Below are 21,063 nucleotides of genomic sequence, written 5' to 3'. Positions count from 1 at the left end.
CTTGAATGAATATAACATGATATATTATTACATATCATCATATTAGATTTTTTAATACTGAGGTATAAATGTATAAGTAGCATTTTACTGTTGTAATGGGCCACGGTGCAGCTAGTTTAAACAATGATTTATTGTAACACTTTTATAAAGCTGAAGAACTTGTGAGAAACAGATTTTTAAAATTGTCAAAATTGAGGCAGCAGAGGCTGGGATTATTCCGATTTTTTGGGCTCTAGTTTGAGTTAGAAAACGCAAAAACCTTCATGCCCCGGAATGCAGCTTGATAGTAGCTTTTTACTAGGCCCTCTCTGTCTGAAAAATGCCAGCATCTTTCAGACGCCACACTCTCAGATTGTAAGGTACATTTTAAGCCTTAAACCAAAACGGAGATTTTCAGACTTTAGAAAGCTCCTTTCACTGTGGCATGAAGACAAGAACTACGTTATAATAGTTAAATCTGTGTGAATGCATGTAAAATCCAAACTATAGCTGTCACATAAATGTAGTAAGGTAAAAAGTACAACATTTCAATCTGAAATGTAGTGGAGTAGAAGTTAAAGTAGCATGGCATGAGAGTAGTCTAGTAAAGTACAGTTCTTGAGTAAATGTAGTCTCTTTTGTTATCTTTGTCCAACCTTTTTCTGATCCATCTCTCTCCACTTTGCCTTCTTTGTCTTCTCTTAATCTATCTTAATCTTTGTGGGGGGTTTTTTTTTTCTCATTCCTCTCTGGATTTTCTGGTAATCACGTGTCTCATGAAGACCACTCAGCCCCCCTGAAAAGTATCAGAATATTAATGTTCTTGTAAACCCACATCTCCCTCAGCCACACATGGTCCTGGTTTATCTTTATCCGCAGGCAAAGCCCTTTCACCTCGGCTATTTAAGTAGTAACAACACAAAGAAAGCTCTGATGTATGGATGCTCTGCCACTCTTTCAAACATCATGCACTTGTTCACGGTGGCCGGTACTGTGCGTGCGTGTGTATGTGTGTGTCTGTGTGTGCGTGCGTGTGTGCATGCGCTGAAATGTGGGTTTTAGTCCAGGTTTCAATGGTCCAACTAGGAATTTACACTTAAAAAACAGCTTTCATATTTGCATCCTTACTCATTAACATCAAGGAGTGAAGGGGCACAGATCAAAATGTCCAACCCAACAGAAGCTCAGCTATTACAGCTGCCTGTTTTTCTAACATTCATTTAGATCCAGCTCAGCCTGGGCCTTTCATGGGAGTCTGACTTTGCAGTAGTGAGAAACATTACTCTTGTTCTTAAACGGATCATCAGAAAATGTGAAAGGACTGCAGCAGGGTCAGAGTTCAGACAAGTAACAAAGCAAATGTTAGTTTACAGGATATTTAATCTATGTATTTATAGTAGTGAGATTTGGTTGAACCACATTACAGCAAGCACCCAAGACACCCACACAGAGATATACTGTAGGTTTTAGGTGAAGATATGGATACAGAACAATACGTAAATACAGTATGAATGCTCACTCCTTTGTCATGAAGGCTAATGACAGTGATCCATTATCTTCTTTAATGTTCCTGTTTTTCTCCAAATCAGCCAAGATAAATATTTATTATCTCAATGGTATAAGTGTCAATGAAGTGTGTTTGTGTCTATCTGAAGTGAAGGATAACTCTTACCATGTGCAAGGGGTCTTTCGGGATTTCTAATGGGGGTCTAGGATTCCATTACTTTCTACTCTGACACACACACACACACACATATGAACTGTTGACTTAGACTCCAGGGTCACTTATTTGTGTGTATGTTTGTGATTGTGCAGCGTTTTGTGTAATATAAAGTAGGACGAACAGTAGGGATATCCAGAGCAGGTCCACAGGATCAGGATTGGTGCTGATGCATCAGTGTCATCCACATAAAAGCCATATATAGAGCTCACTCATCCTCTCTGTTTGTTTCATCTTGGTATGCCAGTCGCAAAAAAAACCCATTTCACTCCTTTAAACCACTTGAAATGTCTCCTAGTGCACAGTGTTGTGAGTATGTGAACTGCACGGGAACCACAATATAAATACAATACAAGAGGTACAATATAATTAAACAGCAGCCAGCAGTTATGCCTTCAATGCAGCAGCCAGCAATGTGAGCAAAGCCCCACTTTGGGTTGCAACAAAGCGTAATTTTTCAATCAGTACTGATCATGACATTCCCGCAAGGAAGTTTAACTAGATTTTAGGACAGTTAAAGATTTGTGATGCACAGTGATTTCATCCGTGTCTGTCTGTTTTCTTTCCTTCTGTCTTCAGGACCTGGACAGTCTCCAGATCCAGCTGGAGGAGGTGCGTTTCTTTGACCTGTTTGGATACAGTGAGGAAGAAAGAGGTTGGCTCTGCTTCATGTGTAACAACCCTGAGAAGGCCACAGGTACACGCACACGCACACACACGCACGCACACGCACGCACGCACACACACACACACACACACACACAACACACACACACACACACACACTGTTATACACAAGCCCAAATATACATAACCTTGTTTATTAGAGTACAACATTGTTTAGTGTACGTTCATAACCAAGATGGTTTCATACAAACAAACAGAGAGAAGTTTGTGAAAAACAGGACGCTTCCACCTCCAGCACATTTTTGTCCTTGACAGCTGTCTTTTTTTTTCATATTTTAAGATTGTTTTCTTGGAAGCTGTAAAACCAGGCAACAACATATCCCGTCATATCAACTTCATATTAATATGAGTCATCATTAAGAAGACACAGACAGAGATTAGGACTACAGACCTTTTTCATAGGATCATCATAGGATTAAAACCCCTTCAAAGGTTGAAGACCCCTGGAAATGTTGAAACTCAGGTAGTTTTACTGTAAGATTTTTTTTCTGTATACCTTGAATTAACATGTCAGTGAACACCCATACATATATAATCAAGAAAAAAATCTATAAATTCAGTACCAAAAAGTAATTTTAAAAAAGGTTGATGCAGAGAGGAAAAACGCTAGGAAAATAAGAAGAAGAAAGGATGGAAGGAATGAAGGGATGAGCTGTTATTATCTGGTAAATTAACTCCCTCCACCTTTTTTTTTACCTTACGGACTGCATCCCACTGTGGTTTCTCCTGAATTGCTCCTAGCCCTTGCTTTCCTCTCTAAATAGAGCAATGAACCAGTAAAATGGGATTTAAAGGATTTTCTTTTTATCATTTTCAATCATCCGACTGGCTCTCCTGGGCACAGTTGTGTTTCTCTGGGGTTGACGGTAAAACCATCACAGAGCTCCATGGGGTGTTTTCACTCAAAATAATTTCAAGGCAAATAATCTTTTTTCAGAACAGGTGACGAAAATGGGGTAATAAGCAGTTTATATAATTGCTGCCAGACTGATTGCCGTGTTGTTATGAAGGGTCACTGTAATCAGTTAGTCACTACCATCATGACTCAGTTCTGATGAATTTACGTTGGACCAGAGACCCTTTCGATAAGCATTTTGCCCTGATGAAGTCAGACTTGGAATCATTACGAAATCCTTCAATCACATTTAGATTACTGAGTGTGTGTGTGTGTGTGTGTGTGTGTGTGTGTGTGTGTGTGTGTGTGTGTGTGTGTGTGTGTGTGTGTGTGTGTGTGTGTGTGTGTGTGTGTGCGCATGTGTGTGTGTGTCTGTTCATGCAATATCAAAAAAATAATGTCTGAAGGACATTAAAAGTATATAAAAACAAAAAAATCTTCATCTCTTCTATACACATCTCAGACACAGTGGCTCCTCACTTTCTCGATTTTGATTAATGCTGTTGAGCATTTCTCCCCCTGTTGCCTGTCTCCTCTCACTTGTTGCTCCGCCCTGAGGAGCACAGAGAGCACTAAGTGTGTCTAGGTGAGTGATGAGACAGTAGATTAACAGGGTCTATTAATGGATGAGGGACAGTTTAACCTAAGTTGAGCATACAGGAGAGCAAATGTGTCAGAGAGTTTGGGAAACAGGCTTTAAATCTGCATCCATCTCTCTGTCAGTCTCAAATGGAAGCAGTTACTAGTCAAGTAAAAGGAGTCAGAAGAGGGTAGTTTGTGGCAGATGTGCTCTGGTGAAGAAATATGGATGGAGAGGAGAGGGGAGAGAAAAGGTAAGAGAAAAAATGAGAGGGACTAACTTCGGAGAGACAGAGAGAAAGTCATGTATCACTAATAAGTAACTTTAAACCGCTGTCCCGTACAGGAACACACAGTTTTCAGGCTCTGCTGTTTGATGGCAGCTAATAAGAAACCAGCAGGTATCTCTCCAAAAGTTACAGCCAGGGGCTGGAAATTGTTTGCCGGTGGACGGAAACAGGCAGATGGGATGCAGTTAAAGTTTAGTGTGTGCATGTGGGTGTATTTTTATTGATGTTTATGTGCTTTGGAGGGAGAAGAGTTCGGATTAGAGATGATTACCACATCATATACATTTAACTAATGATCACGAGACAGCAGTTGGAGTTATGTTGAGATGTCAAGAAAACAAAGGGGGAAAAAAATCAAATCATAACATGCATAATGTAATTATTGTGTGATGTTGATATAAAAAGATAACAACTCTCAAGTGACGCAATATGTGTGCAGTGTGATACTGCCTATAGATTAAAATTAAAGGTGCCCTGTGGAGTTTTCCTTTAAATAAGGTATACTCTCATACGACAAACATACAACAAACATGTTGAACGCATTTTCCTCCTCCTCAAAGGAAAAAAAGGGATATTTAGAAGCCGGCATTATTTACACTCTTGTTTGCTAGCAGGCAGTCTTCTTTTTTTTCTTGCCTTTTGTTGGAGCATTGCTACATTTCTTAGCACAATGTAAATCACATACTCATGCTCATGCATGTGCTTCCTCGTCCACATACACTAGACACAAACAAGACAGGGACCAGTTCTGTAGCCCTACTGGTGGTCAAAAACTCCACAGGGTGCCTTTTAATCAATCAGTTATCACCAATTATGAATATAGAGGAAATGATCTGCTCCTTACAGTATGGGTGTTTATAAATGTATATGTATTTGTGTTTATAGTATAGTGCTGATGGTTTTTATTGCGGCACAATCCACCACTCTTATTAACAGAGCCCCAGTTCTAACCTGACACGGTTACATGAAACCAAACTGGATTGATGTAGCAAACAGTTCAGAGTCAGATAAGACGTTTTGTCCTGGTTGGATGAACTCACTGTTACACTGTACTTTATGTCTGAGTTAATGATAAACTATTAGAGCATTAAAGAAAATATTAAAGATTGATTCGGGCCAATCCCAGTAGGTCTGTTTTCTTATTTTCTACATTTATAGTTTTATCCTGCCAGGAGCTTTGCAGCCCAGTTTAATCCACTGGGTCCAACAGTGACCAAAAAATCCAGCAAAATATCTTCTTCTCATCACAGTAACACTAACTCTGCATGAAAACCATTATTACATAATACACATATATATTATAGTTTCTTTTCTTATTATAAAACAATATATTACAGTGTAATATAAGTTGTTTAATTAGGTTTATTTGGTTAATAAGTAGAAAACACCTGAAAGACAGGTAGCGCTGAGGACCACACTGCAGCTGTCCCTCCTGTACACATAATCCATCCACGATCCAACATGTAGAAGAAGTGTACAAGGACTCCAAAAGTGGAATATCTGGCAAAACATGTAACTGGATTGGTCTGGACTGGCAGTTAATAAATACCTCCCTACAGTTTTGAGCACACCGAGCCTCTTGGAAGAACCCAGCATAGTCTATAATTCGCTTGTAAATGGTTCTGTTCTCAGGCTATAAGACGATTTAGCGGGTGTCTCCATTGACTGAATGTTCTTCATCAATTCAAGTGGGAATAATAATCATACAGTTTGTTTAGATGGAAGCTGTCATTAAGTCGGGTTCAAAACCTTTTCATTTTCTCTTGCTTCCATGCTGTTGTCTCATCATCACCCATTTCTTCAAATACACACACACTCACATGCACAGAAAGCAAACATACACACACGTCAGACTGCTCAAACCAAAAAGTACAGAGAGAAGGAGCTGGATGACTGCAAAGAACGGATGATTACCTTTCAGATTTAGAAAAGGAATAAGAAAAGGCAGTGCTGTATTTTCCCTCTGGGATTGTGTGAATGGAAGTGTGTGTGCATGAGGATACATGTGTTTACTATACCCTTTGTGTTCTTGGAACCTTAGGTGGCCCTTCTTTTCTGCGTGTCTGTCTGGTATAAACTTTAGGGCTTAGTTCACCCAAATTACAAAAAACACAGTTTATTTTCTGACATAACCCTCATAGTATGTAGCAAAGTAAAATGCAGGTTTTGAGACAACTGCCCAGAACTCACGGTGCCCAGTTTTCCTTGGAACTACTTTCTGGCAAACAAAAGGAAACTGCAGAGGCATACCAAAACCAAACCAATCTGCATGTCTTGATACCAGCAAATGTAAGTGGGGAAATATGTTTGTTTTTTTTAAATGAGTACAATTCTTTTAGCTAAAAAGTAAAAACTCTTTCATACAGCCTGTGATCAGTGTATTTATGTCAGACTTGTTCACCTGTATTCAAAGTAATCACCCTATTTGTCACATTTGTTTTTCCAAATCAGAGCTTTAACAAGTTTTTAAACTATCCAATCAGCCCAGCACATCTCAGTGAAACCTGGGCTCATTAAAACACATTAACATAATAAACCCACCTCATATTATTGACAATATCAGATGAAACTCACAGGACAGAGTCACTCTTACATGCACAGTGTATCTGCACTGAAGTCAGGCTCAGACACAACAATGCATCACTGTTTAGGCTGCAGCTATATATCTATCCCTCATGATCTTCAAAAAGCCCATTGTGTTAAATAAGTGACCCCTCGGTGACCTTTACCACCTGAGGCCTGACATTTTTGTGTCAGTCACACCTCAGACTCAGCTGGCGTGAACTCAGTGGCCCTGAACCGACACCCTCTGCAGCTGATCATTAGTCAGCTGTCAGCAGTCAGCTACATAACTTGGAGGACGAGGGGCTTCCTAACATGTTAATGCAAAACACTGATATAGTACAGTATGTCCATGTGATCTTTGTTGTAAATTATAGAAAAAATTATTTTGGTGCATCAAAATATACAGAAATATCAGATAAAATATACAAAATATTAGATTTTGGTACGACAGCGACATTTAATAACATACACACACGAGACACATCCAGCTTTTGGCATCAGTGGCTTTGGAAACCTTTTTTTGTTGTTGAAATTTCATACTTTTTGACAGGAAATTTTGGGAGATAGAAAAGGGGACATCATGCAAAGAGTCCCCTTTCAGAACCATATGGGTTCATTTAATATACCGTGAATCAAATATATCATTAGCACCCACTGCAAGTGTCAGCCTGTGTTATGCGTGACCCAATAAGTGGGATTTTGCACAAAATTTACTGAATTGCTTAAGAGTGAAAAATAGGAATCATTTCTACTTTGCAGTGAACCAACTCATCAAAACGAATTGGGCGGCAATATCTGTGCAACCGGAAGGGAAGTTGTTCCCAGTTTAGACAAAGAAAAAGACTTACACACAGAACTTTTATATTCTGGATTAGCGTTTGTACTGCAGTGCCTGCGTCCATGCCATCAAATATCAGACACAAACTGTTGGCAAATTCAAATGGCTCATGTACATGATGACTTATGGAGATGTGAAACATATGAACATGTCTTTCACCAAAATGAAAATGTCCATTAAACAAGCTCCCAAAATGTAGCCCAAGTTTCCACTGGAAAGTTTATAACTTGTCCAACTGAAAGTTGTTCAGCTATATCCAGTATTTTAGGTCAAGTTACAGTAAGTGACAGTGATGACTCATCTCTTCTCACTGAATCAAATTGTAATGACTTGACTTCCGACCCAGTGCAATTCAATGAGGAATGTTTCACTTTTACGTGACCCACTTTTTTATTTTTCAGTGGAAGCAGCACATAACACGTCAAATATGTATGCGTGTTGTTGACATCACCAGCTGCCACCAGACACCGTTTTTGTTTCTCATACTTTATGTTGATTTGCTCTAATAGAAACTCGCTGATATGGCCCGAGTGGCTCGCTATGAGTACCACAGAGCTAACACACACGTGCAAGGAGCGGGTCTCATGCTTTAATGGTAAAGGGGAAAAGGGAGGAAGGTGAAGCGTGTTCCATTGTTCAGGCCAAAATGGAGCCAGTGGTTACTGCAACTCCACAGTGCTTTATGTTATACTGTTACGTTTAACTACTGGAATGCCTTTGAAGTCCACGGTAATGAGCAGAGTTGTGTGTGTGTGTGTGTGAGAGTGTTTGTGCATGTACTGTATGTGTGCACATTCCAGAATGAGGTGCGCAGGTTGAAAACGTTTGCTCTCTCAGTCTCTTTCAGTGTTTCTGGCATTGTTGAGTAATCACCAAACCTAGTCACCAAACTTAGCACAGAGGTAACTGGTTTATGTGAAGATACCAGAAACAAAAGTTAAGAGAATTGCAATTGCCTTGAGTGGACAATTAGCATTCACAAACATACACAGACTTTAAAATATGCATATATAGAACCTAATTTCCTCATGCCTATACATGTGCATTTTGTGCACACATTCACTCACGTCTGGAAGACGGATCCCCTGTTTGCAAAAAGATGGAAAACCCAGAGCAAGACTCTCAATCATTCCTCCATCAATCAGGGAAGACATGCTGGACAGAAATTCTCACTTCCCTGAAGAGAGACGTTCATCATGCAGTGCCAGAGTTGAAGCGAGTGTTATTACCGCAGATGAAGTTCTAAGGTTAGAGAAATTAGCTTAAATTCTTTAAGAAAGCATCTCTCAGGGCTGCTTTTAGATAGTCTACCTCTACTGTCAAACCTTCCATCATACTTCTCCTCACACATTTAAATCTTAACTACAGTACACAATCTAATAATTATTTAGTCTTAGATATAATGTACCGTATGTTCATACTAACCTTGGCAAGACTGGATATATGATTTTTTTATGACTCTTATAATTGTTTTTGTTGTGCATCTTGTCAGGAAAAAACAAAGCATCACCTGTGAAAGATCAACATTCAGTAAAACACAGTAATTATTCTAATAAATATATACTTAAATTCAATCAAAAGTAAAACACATAACATTCATCCCAGCAGTAAATTTACGGATAAGCAAAACTACTTCTAATGCTGTACAGAAAGCTGAAGTGAATAATAAAAAAGGATATCAGATTTTTTTCCAAAAAACTACTGTCCCTATCTAAACATATGAAGTGAGCCACAGGACATACTGTATACAGGCTGTATCTTTAGTTATTAGCGTAGTTACAAATGTCAGTGGGATTTTCAACGAGGCTTCCTTACTTCTGGAACAAAACCTGGAAGTTCAGGTTTCTCTTCAGCTGTATATTATTGCGCGTTCACTTCATTCTGTGTAAACCGTAATTACGCGTAGTGTTGTGGAAGATCTTCTACGAATGACTCTGAACACAATTAAACACACAAAACTCTGATAGGGTTAAAGTGAAATATATTGTAAGTTACAATACAGGAGACAAACAAACCTTATCACAAGAAGTCAAAGGTGAGTCTCTCAATAGAAAGAGTCTTACAATAATATTTTATAATGTTTGTTGAGACAAAGAACTTAGTTCCAATTCCTTATCTTTACTTCTACGCAAACAGATCATCCAAAACAATAGAAACTTATATGATGTTCACGCGCTACCCATGCACTGGCCATAAATTGAACCTCAGACAGGCATAGCCTGGCTCATTTCCATTTAAGGTAAGGCGACAGGCTGCTCCATAGGTAGGCCCCCCTGGACTCATAAAACATCTGTCTAAGGCCCCGGAGAGAGACCTTGAAACTTCCATAGGAGCACCACCAAAAGTGAATAAATGAATGACCAACTTTTCATTCACAGTAGCCAAGTGTGAAAAACCACTCACAGCACCCTCCAATTTGTAATTCTGAGTCAGACTTACAGTATAGTGACAAAATCTCCCACTAGGTGAAGAGAAGTGACGTTACAGACGTGTCAACAAACTGTTGGCAGAATGGCAGCAAATGCACCGCCACTGGCAGTTACATCAAATTAAAATCCAATATTACAATCAATTTGGCTTTATTTTTATTTGTATTTGTATCTTTTTTCATTTGATAATGGCTACAAATACAAAACACAACAAAAGGAGCTACTATATGAGCTGGGACCTGTACCACGAAGCGGGATTAGTGGGTTATCCAGCTATCTTTGGGCTTAATGTAAGGTTTTTCCTGTATCATGAAGCTGGCTCACTTTTAGATCACCATGGTAACCAGTGCTGCAATGGTAACCTGTTCCAGAGAGAGTTAACTTCAGAGGATCTGAGCAAAATCTGCCAACAGCCTGACTACTGACCAGTCAGATCACTGGAAAAACTGGGTCTTCACTCCTACAGGATCCCTGTAGGAATTTCAAAACAGATGTAATACAGAGAGTACGTACAGATAATGCTCCAGCGTGGGTATTTGGGGCAACAGAGTGTTCAACTGAATCCAGCTACAGGTGGCAGAACACTCTGACTTAAGGGACTTCAGTGACTGCACGTGATCAGATGTGTGTGTGTGTGTGTGTGTGTGTGTGTGTGTGTGTGTGTGTGTGTGTGAATGTGTGCGTGCTGTATGTGAATGTAGGCGTTATCCTGCATCATCATATATATTTGATTCTCTTCACAGTCAAACCAGGCCAAATAAAAGTGACTGCTTTCCTGTAACTGTTTTTTAAAAATCTATGTTGCAACATGTTTTTTGCGAAGCTAGACATGTTACAAGAAGCAGTTTTTCTCTTGGTAATGACTCTGCATTTTTCCAGTTATGAAATTCTGTCGCTCAAAAGGGAAACTTGACATTTAATACGGTAGGGGGGCGGGTAACTTGTTTACAACCACATTTTTCCCTTGAATTGATATTTAACAAGGGTGAGTAAGTGTACTGTCAACTGTGTTTTACGACCATAATTCTCCACACACGTGGAAATGTGTGGCTTATCCTCAAGCTAAAAAAACTACAAACCAGACACTTATACACACAGGCACTCATACATTATAAAAGCCAAACAAATTGACAAATACAAACATGAAGCATGAAGGTCTTTTCATATGTGGACCTGAGGGTGAAACTAGTCTTGTTTGGAACAGCTGTTTGGGCAATAATTTGGGTTTTGACTCCTGTCGCAGTTTTGAAATCCTGTCACTTCCATGAAGGACCAAATGCATAGTGGCAAGAAAAAGTCAGTGAACCCTTTGAAATGACCTGGCTTTCTGCAGTAAATGGTCGCAAAATGTGATATGATCTTCACAAGTCACAAGTATAGACAAACACAATGCGATTAAGCTAATAACACACAAACAATTATAATCTTGCATGTTGTTATTGAGCACACCCATTAAATTTTCACAGTGATGGTGGAAAAAGTAAGTGAATCCTTGGATCTAATAACTGGTCGAACCTCCTTTTCCAGCAGTAACCTCAACCTGACATTATCCTGTAAGATATCTTGATAAACTTCTCACCCCGAATCATGACGCTCCCTCCACCGAACCTAACCTTTGGGATAATGTTCTCATGTTGGTGTGCAGTGCCCTTTTTACACCAGATGTAGTGCTGCTTGTTCTTCCCAAACAATTCCAAAAAACTTTTTCCCAGTATTATTGTGGAGTTTGATAATGCTACTTGGTAAACTTCAAACGTGCAGTGATGTTTGTTTTGGCGAGCAGTGGCTTCCACCATGATGTCCCGCCATGGACACCATACTCCATGATTTGCTTGTGGTAAACTCAGAGAGGATAACCAACTCCAATGATTCATTTAAGCCGTTAGCGCTTACTCTGGGCTTCTTTTTTTGTTTACCTCACTGATCATTCCCTGTCGTGCCTTTGGAGTCATGTCGGCTCAGTGCCTACTGCCAGGCAGAGTAGCCACAGCACTAAATTGTCTCCAACTGTGGACTGATGAATATCTAAACTCCTTTAGATGACTTCGTATCCCAGCTTCCAGCTTCATGCAAATCAGCAGTTCTTGACTGTAAGTCTCCTGAGATCGTGCGAGGCATGGTTCACATCAGCGGTTCCTTGTAGTGAATAGCAAACTCAAACTGTTTGAATGTTTTTTATCTGGTTTAATCGTCTCATTACCTGGACTCCAGGTTTGATTACACCTGACTCCAGTTACCATTTGTTGATAACATTAGCCTAGAGGTTTAAATACTTTTTCTAACCCTGTGAGTGTTTGACTGGTGTATTCATTGTGGAAAAGAACAGTACAATGATTTGTGTGTTACTAGTTAAAATGGACACAGGCATTAAGCGTTTCATCAATATTTGTTTGCGACTCAGTGTCTGCATGTGGTAATTTTGAGTCCTTGTCTCATTGTTTGACGCTAGTGTGTCTCGGTCAAGGGGTTGTGAACCGTAGTACATGCCTCAGGCTGACACAGATCCAGGGATCACTTTCCAGGTGTCTACATCAAAGCAGAGTGACGACATGAGGCACAGTGATTTATGCACCAGACAAGTTTATTTCTGCAGCCAAAAAAATTGAAATATTTGTTAAATGATGCAGAGAAGCCTTAGTGGTGGGCGTCTTTCAGGTTGTAAATGAGCGGAGTTTCTCTCCAAACAGGCTGACAGGAAGTCTGAATGTTGTTTCACTGTAGCAAAGGTTTTACTCAGTTGCTTGGTATCCTGGTGAATCATGAGTAAATATAGAAAACACAAAACATTATCGTACTTTAGTCTAATCCCGTCAAATCCATAAACATCACTTCCTAAAAAGCACTACTGTTGGCTTTAAAATTAAAGGGTCGATTCCCTCAAATTGGAAAAAAAACAAACAAAACATTTTGCTCAGTTGCCTGTAGTGATATTTAACTTTGGAGATAATTTTGGTTTTATTAGCAAAAGGTTTTGAGTTTTCTGTCTCTACATCAGTACAATGGAGGTCTGCTGTGCTTGTATTATTGTGTATAATTTATTATTATTTCCACTGAAAGCACTGTCTACTGAAGTAGTGCCTAGATACAGCATCTGAGAGTGTTCTGTGAGTCGTTGACAGTGTTTCTGGAAAGACGTATTACTGTGGAATTTTTATTTTTTTTTCTGTAATGTTTCAGTCCTGTGAGCACCACATACAGAATTCCATTAATCTACACTGTATTAAGGTGGAGGCAAAAAACTCAGAGTCATATATCTGAAAACCTGGACAACATAAACCAAAACTATCTACTAACTATGCCTGGCTACCACAAGAAGTAAGTGAGAAAATGCGTTTATATTTGGGTGAACTGACCCTTTAAAAGAAAAATGTATGCAGGAATCATTGTTTCTGTTATAGTCCTTCATAGCAAGATGTTCTCTGCTATATTGCACTGTGTGATGTTTAGGGCTGCAGTTTTGGATCATCATTATAAATTAATATACTATTTTTGGATTAATCAGTTCATCACTTAGTGTATAAAATGTCAAATCATACTATTAAATGCCCATTAAAAATTCCCAGACAATGAAATAATGTCTTTATAATGCTTTAAAATGATGTTTGACCATCTGTCAAAAAACTGAAAGGTATTTCATTTCAATGACGTGAAACAGAAAATCAGCAAAGAGGCTCCTCTCGCCTCCTCTCTTCTCTTCTCGTCTTGATTTGGGGCTCTGATGACCTTTGATGGTTTGTCTCGTTTGGCGTCAGGTACCTCTGTGAATCATCTTTTACAGCATGCCCACACAATGACACACACCATTATCAGATTGCAGTAATCACCCGACTGTTTTAGTCATCGTCCTGGATTCAAAGAGTGTCTCTGTTTGGTGGACAGCATTTGTCCTGCGGAGAACACTTAACACATGCATACACAAGCTTGATGCACACATTGGTGCTGAAACAACCGCTCAAGTAATCAGTTACTGTAGTCCCGTAGATTCCTGTGTTGATGGAAAATTAATCTTTGATCACTTTGATTGTTTTTTTTTTTTTGTGTTGGTCAGAATAAAATAAGCAGGTCATTTGTATTCAAGCATAACACCCATACACACACACTCAAAATGGTACTCGATCCAGCTCGGCCCAAGAGGTTGATGTGGGTGAATGTTTCTAATCAGACCAGTTCAGACTCGACTATATGGGAGTTCTAAAGAAACAGAAAAAAATAAAAGTAAAGGAAATTGAGTACAGAACAGATACAGAATAACTTTATGATCATGCTTAAGTGTTTGGCTTTACATAAAATTAATGATGTAAGTCTCAGATCAACAGGGTGGCTGTGCTTTCGATGCAGAAATGCTAAGTGTTATCTCACTTTATTTGGGGGAAGCTATGGGGACATGAACCTCTTCTGGGACCTGCAGGGTTGGTCCATTCATAAAAATTTACAGTCGATGTGTTGAGGGTGTTGTTGGCGGAAATGCACCATACATGTGCTTTCTTTTACTATACATCTAGCCATGCACTACCAATTTCGTATACTTTACGTTACTGCCAGCCCATGTCTAAAGCATACCATAATGTTTTCAGTTTGTGAATGCATTCTTCGCATCTTGTAGGCAGCCGTTAAAGGCTGGGATCTCAAACTCAAAATCCCCAGGGGCCATTAGAGAGGTTGCTCATTTTCTTAGAGTGGTGAGCTTCGTGGGAGTTTTTAACAAAAACAAAATTCAAACAATGTACTCTTCAAGGTTGAGTCATACTGCTCCACAAATTTTAGTAAGTAATACGAGTAATACGGCTGAGATTGTTTTCGTGGAGAACAAAAGCTTTCTTGTTGCGCATGAGACAGGACATGGTCACATTAAACTCCATGAAAAAGGAATAATTTGTCTTCCTCTATTGAAGCTATCTGTCTTCCTTTCTTTTGGTTTCAAAACGAGACATTTTGGTGTCCCCGCATTACATCGTGAAATGTCTATGTTGACAAACTGCACAATTAGGTTCAGCTTGATATATTCTATATATGAAATAAACGGCCCTTTATGCTCTGAGGTCGAAACATTGCTAAAAAATTAAATGATTACTTTGAAGTAACAGGAAAAAATCCAAATAGGAAAAAATGGAAGAATAGAAACGTGCCAGCCAGATGAAATAATAAATTGTTAACATGTAGGGGGTCTTATGAAATTGTCCCTTGGGCTGGACCTGGCCTGCCCTATGGTATAAAAATCAACCTGCAGAAGCCTGAAACTTGCTGGAGATGTTTAACTTATCACAGTGACAAATATACCTAGTTGGTTGCCAAACATGCCAGATTTTTTTCTTTCACTAACTACCTTTTTGCTTATTGTTTACCTTTCGGGCTAGGTTTTCTGGCAACAGAGCTCATGAACACAGCGCAGTTGAATGACTCATTCGAGTCTCAGATGTCAGAACCAGGTCATGAACGCATCATAATGACAGACCTTTCAGATCCATTGATGGTCAGCAGTAATGTGATGTAAATCGGCAAAAACATTAAAAACGATTACGTTTTCTTTCTGCCTTTTTTTTTTATCTGTCTTTCTCGGTTTCCGTGTGTCGTTCTGTGTTCGTGTGGCCCTCCAGTTGTGAACCAGGAGGGACAGCCTCTGATCGAGGGGAAGCTGAAGGAGAAGCAGGTCCGCTGGAAGTTCATCAAGCGCTGGAAAACCCGCTACTTCACCTTGGCAGGAAACCAGCTGCTCTTCCGGAGAGGCAAATCAGTGCGTAGACAATGAAAATGAATCCCACTCACACACAAGCACACTCACACATGGACACACATGCACAGTGTCCCTGGCTTCTCCCTTATTAAATCCTCATTAATATTTCCCTGTTCTGTGTCTTCTGAAACATGATGAAATTCTTTATGAAACAGTGGAAATCACATCTCGTGATAAGCTCAGCGGTCCCTCAGGAGCATCCACTGAATCTGACAATAACAAACCTTGGCTCCGGTAAGGACTCTTGGGGGTCTACCAAGGCCAACGCGTGAAGCTGCAACAACATGAGTCAATCTCAAACCCTCTGTAACTCAAAGCAGATATCATTACACACAAGTAGCAAACACAGAGAAGGAGGTACTGCCTCGTACAGTGTATGTGAGTGAAGGAAAGACTTGAATATTCTCATCTGAGCAAAAGGTGGGGAGATTTCCCTCTGGGTTGATACAACACAGTTTTCCCTCCGATGTCCCTGTGTGTGCTGCTGACTTACTGTGAAGTGGAACAAAGGCTGAGGTCACCCAACTGAGAGTTGTTGTGCAAAGGAAAAGTTTGCTCCATCAGAAACATGTAGCGAAAGCAGCATGATCGAAAATGGGTTGAGGTCAGAGGTCTGACAAAGTTTTCTCAAAAACATAATGTAAAGTTTGATTTTAACCAGCTGTCTAAAGAAATATATTTTCTGTCGGAAAACCTGATTTGTGTGGAAATTTGACCACATGTGTGTGTATCAGCGCCTACATCCTGGTTCACGCCCGTCATCTACGAGAGTGAAACAATTAATCATAATTAAAATAATTTTCACGGGCAACAGGAGATTGGGAGTTCTCTGGGTCTTTAAAGAGTGTCATGTTTTTATCCGATCAGCTCGCAAAAACTAGAGAGAGGCACAATATCATAGAGGAATATCTGGAGTCGGGAATATTCTCTGGTGGTTGAAATGCAGAAGTAGAGTTGAGCTCTCTCCCTCTCTCTTTTTCTTTTTTAACAATAGTCTTTTTGCTCCCATTCAAATGGTAAATGATTCCTCTCTTTTTTGCAGCAGCAACAGCCGTGACTTAGAAAAGTTTTGTGTGTTTTTTCTCGGAGCTCCGTTTATCTTTGGCAGCATGTTCTGGAGGTGGTATGTTGTGAAAGACCTTTTCCCAAATGGGGAGTGAGGTTAAGAACCAAAAAAATGTGTTTTTCCCTCCATATCGAATGAACAAGCGGCTTCGACACAGAGGTTTGAAACGGCCCCAGAATCCACACAACTCTGAGACTTGCTTACTTAGGTATTAAGGCTGTAATATTTATTTCCATGAGCATTTACCTAGTGGATAAAATATGTTCAAAAGAAGAATGCATATTCTATCTGTTGCTTGCTAAGCCAAAGTGTGCCCTCCTCTGAACACTGCATGTTCTCCTTTATTCAGCCCAGACAAAGAGTAATGCCAAACTGCATCCAGGCCTGGACTTCGATTTGGGAAGTCCTCTTGCTCAGGACTTCTGCAGTGTTCCCCAAAGTAAATTTAAGACTTTTATTGAAGACCTTTATAATACCACAGAGAACGCCATTCAGTACCTTTTTCACGGTCATACCACGGTCAAAGATTAACGGAAACAAACAATAAGCCCTGCTTTCAAAAGTTAAAAGACTACAAAGGTCAAAGACTACGAAGACAGGCAAAACAAAGACATGCAAACTGAACGCAATGAGACTAAAAACAACTGCAAAGACATGCAAAAGTGTCAAGGAGTCCTTTTTGCTGTTCTTTGCTGTCTTTTTCAGTGGCATAATTTGGTCTATGTAAGGATTTATCATTTGTTTATTATTTTTACTGCTGAAATCTTTTTCATACCCTCCAGGCAGCCATTAGTTTCCTTTTAGTTCACTATTAAGAAACTAAAAACTTGCTTGCATTAGGTAATCCATCATAGTGAATATATATTGTTCTATTTTCGTCAGTAAAATGTATTGTTTTTGCAAATATGTTCACTTACTCTGAACTTTAAAATCCAATAGGTCGTGTGTTCACAAGCTCATCTGTAGACCAGAAAATCAGAGCCAAAGAGACCATGCACATCATAAAAAAAAATATGAGATTTTGACGGAATATAAAATGGCTCTGTTCAGCAGCCCAGTGCTGTTGTACTGTTGTGTCAGTGCCAGTAAGCCAAAAAAGAAACAACTCCCCCCTGCCATTTTTTGTGAGAGTACATAAATGAATAATAATATAATTGCAAAATGATTTAAATACAATAATTGTGCTGTCTTAACAAATACATACACAAATGCACCAATCTCTCTAGATACTCTGGAGTCTTTTTCCCACACCCTCTTGCAGTCTTTGGCCTCATACCAGCAAGATTTTCTCTTAAACTGCAAACTGTCAGAAGCACTAAAGGTACAAAATATTAGTAACACTTAATAAATCTATACTACCAGTCATAAGGATGTCAAGTATTCTGAGACGATACAAGATGTTTCACTATTGGTAAAAATCAATCAAATGTTCATTTGAATCAGAACCTTAATCCACTGGTATGAATCCTCAGTGGGAAACAGCAATCAGACCCTCAGCACAGCCAGCCGGGAGATAAAACTTTGAGCGTGTCTACTCCAAATCTGCGCTTTTCAACACGAACACCACAGAAAAGAGCCTTGCAGCCAACTGTAGTTATGTGGTTATTAACCACATAAATGTGGTCACATAACAGCCGTAGTTAGTTATGTGATTATTAACCACATAACTGTGGTTATGTGGTTAATAATCACATTACTAACTACGGCTGTGGTGCAAAACGCACACAACCACACCTCCCCACACATTCAGAGTTACACTCAGTGGGGTAAAACACAGATGTGATGTTCAGCAGAGCTGAAGGGGTTTTTTTTTTTCTTGCCCTGGAGAAGCAACGAAACAATAAAGTCTGCCTGTAAATGGTTTGTTCTGAGGTAGCACATACTGGAAACAACACTATAACACTTTGTTGTGTTGCTGAAAGTAGGTGGCAACAAGGGACATTCGTGTGCTTGAAGTGCACAAAGAGCTGTTTAATATGGCAGAAGATAGACTTCTTGATGCACCTCCGTGACTGGCTTTAAAGATGTAAAAGAGATTTACCACTGATTCATAGGTTAGGTTTAGCCACAGTTGGGTGTCTTTGTCTCATTTGCTGAATTGGTTTTTAATGTTGAACATTATACTGCTCCGTGCGACTAACAAATGCCAGTGGTGGAATGTGAGTGAATGTGAGTTGGTAAGTGCATTCACTTAAGTACAATTTTGAGTACAAAACTGCAGCATTCAAATTTTGAGGTACTACTGGACAGTTATTAGTTATTTTGCAGATTTACCAAAATAAAGATAGGATCATCTTATGAAATGTGATACATTTTTATAGGATAAACTACCCAAAAACTTTTAACATTTGCTCCACCTCAAAAACTGCAGCATTCAAATTTCCCTTACATGTTTGTGCATTGGTAATAATAATCCAATAATATAATACATAGTAACATAACACCAACATATTTTTACTCAAGTAACATTTTGAATGTGGGAACTTGTAACTGAGATTTCAATATTGTTTTTTTTTACTCAAGGTAAAGATTTGAATACATCCTCTACCACTGACATTTTTTCTTTATTAATAAGATGTCTGTTTCTTAAGCCTGCGTTAACTCAGTGAGCAGAGGTTTTCATTTATTCTCATGTTTGCCTGGATTCTTTACTTCTCTTATTGTCTGTCCTCCCCACAGAAGGATGAGCTGGACGACATCCCTATTGAGCTGAGCAAGGTGCAGAGTGTCAAGGTGTGGAGTTACACAGTCATCATCCCTCAGACACGCTCCGTCTTTAAGAAGCCCCAAGAGCTCCCAAAATCTTTTTAGAAAACAGATCACATCCCCACATACTATTAACAGGCTTACATCAGAGCGGGACAACGTATGTATGAATTATTGCATGTAAAGTAAGACAGATGAGGGCTTCAATAACACGAATCTCAAAAATGACACATGTATTTTCAGAAACACCATCTCTCAGTATCAGTCTTCATGTACTTCCTCCTCTTCTTTTTGTCATTTGTATTTCTTCTTTCTTTCCATAGGTAGTAGCCAAGAAGCGTCGGGATCGGGGGCTGCCGCGGGCCTTTGAGATCTTCACCGACAATAAAACGTATGTGCTGAAAGCTCAGGATGAGAAACACGCAGAGGAGTGGCTGCAGTGCATCAACGTGGCCGTGGCTCAGGCCAGAGAGAGGGAGAACAGAGAGGCTACCACCTACCTGTGAGACCAACGCCAACACAGTTTGAGACACAAAGTTGCGCAGACACAGCCAAACGTACGCCGAGTAATGATTTTTTTTCTAGCTGTCGGACATTTTTTGAGCATTCACAATCGACCACCGGAGTTGTCAAAGAAGAAAATATGAGAGGTTTGGAAGATACTGTGCTAACCCTGAGGAGGGAAACACACACAGCAACACGCAACCTACACGCTGCCAGAAGCACTTCAGTAGCACTGTAATTTCATATCTGTAATTGGTGGTATACATCTTCAATCCCAATGAGGATGGTGCACTTTTCAAAACAATCATAATGACTTGTTTTGCAGTCATTTTTTTAGAAATAAGACTTAGTCAACCAGCAATAAAAGTTTCATAATATGCCGGATGATTACATGTTTAAAATACTGACTCCCTATGCTTAGTGTTACACCATGGACCTGCTTTTGAAGAGATACATCTACATCTGTTTACCATCATTAGTGATTATAAATGAATGTTACATTACATAAGTGTTAAAGACTGACGTGTTAAGACGATCCTCACCTGACTGGATCATTCAGTATGGAAATTTCTACTTCTGCTGCTTGAACCTGGAGACTGCTGTCCGCTTCAACAACCAAATAAAACAAGCATCGACAGAAACTTTGAATTTCTAAGTTTAATGATGGTGCATGATGATTGAGATGTATTTGAGTCCAGACTAGTATTTAGCAATAAAGACTTAACAGACCTCATAAAGACCCTGTAGCAATAATGAGACTGAACAGTTGCTCTTTGAGAGCAGGAAGGATGAAGGGGAGCCTAATGGACAGCAGATGGGAAGGGCACTCGATACTGGAATATTGTGTGTGTGTGTGTGTGTGTGTGTGTGTGTGTGTGTGTGTGTGTGTGTGTGTGTGTGTGTGTGAGAGAGACAGAGAGAGAGAGAGTATGATGTAGTCTTAAAGGAATAATTCAACATTTCAAGAAATACGCTTATTCACTTTCTTGCCAAGTGTTAGATGGGGAGATTTATGCCACTCTCATGTCTGTAGGCTAGATATGAAGCTACAGCCGGCAGCCGTTAGCTTAGCTC

The 21,063-nt window shown here is 39.5% G+C and overlaps 1 protein-coding gene across 1 annotated transcript in view; it reads left to right on the top strand.

The window, feature by feature from the left end:
• Nucleotides 1–20,800, top strand: part of veph1 (ventricular zone expressed PH domain-containing 1) — a 78,839-nt gene extending 58,039 nt beyond the window's left edge. The window contains exons 12-15 of the mRNA XM_040131361.1: nucleotides 2,279–2,396; nucleotides 15,577–15,713; nucleotides 19,459–19,512; nucleotides 19,809–20,800. Coding sequence (XP_039987295.1) covers nucleotides 2,279–2,396; nucleotides 15,577–15,713; nucleotides 19,459–19,512; nucleotides 19,809–19,991 — 492 coding nt within the window. The 3' untranslated portion in view covers nucleotides 19,992–20,800. The remainder of the gene's footprint in view (nucleotides 1–2,278; nucleotides 2,397–15,576; nucleotides 15,714–19,458; nucleotides 19,513–19,808) is intronic.
• The last annotated feature ends 263 nt before the right edge of the window (nucleotides 20,801–21,063 follow it).

The sequence above is a fragment of the Xiphias gladius genome, chromosome 7, assembly GCF_016859285.1.
Source record: "Xiphias gladius isolate SHS-SW01 ecotype Sanya breed wild chromosome 7, ASM1685928v1, whole genome shotgun sequence".
Lineage (NCBI taxonomy): Eukaryota > Metazoa > Chordata > Actinopteri > Istiophoriformes > Xiphiidae > Xiphias > Xiphias gladius.
The sequence above is the reverse complement of the archived record's forward strand: the minus strand, read 5'-3'. Positions and strand labels throughout refer to the sequence as shown.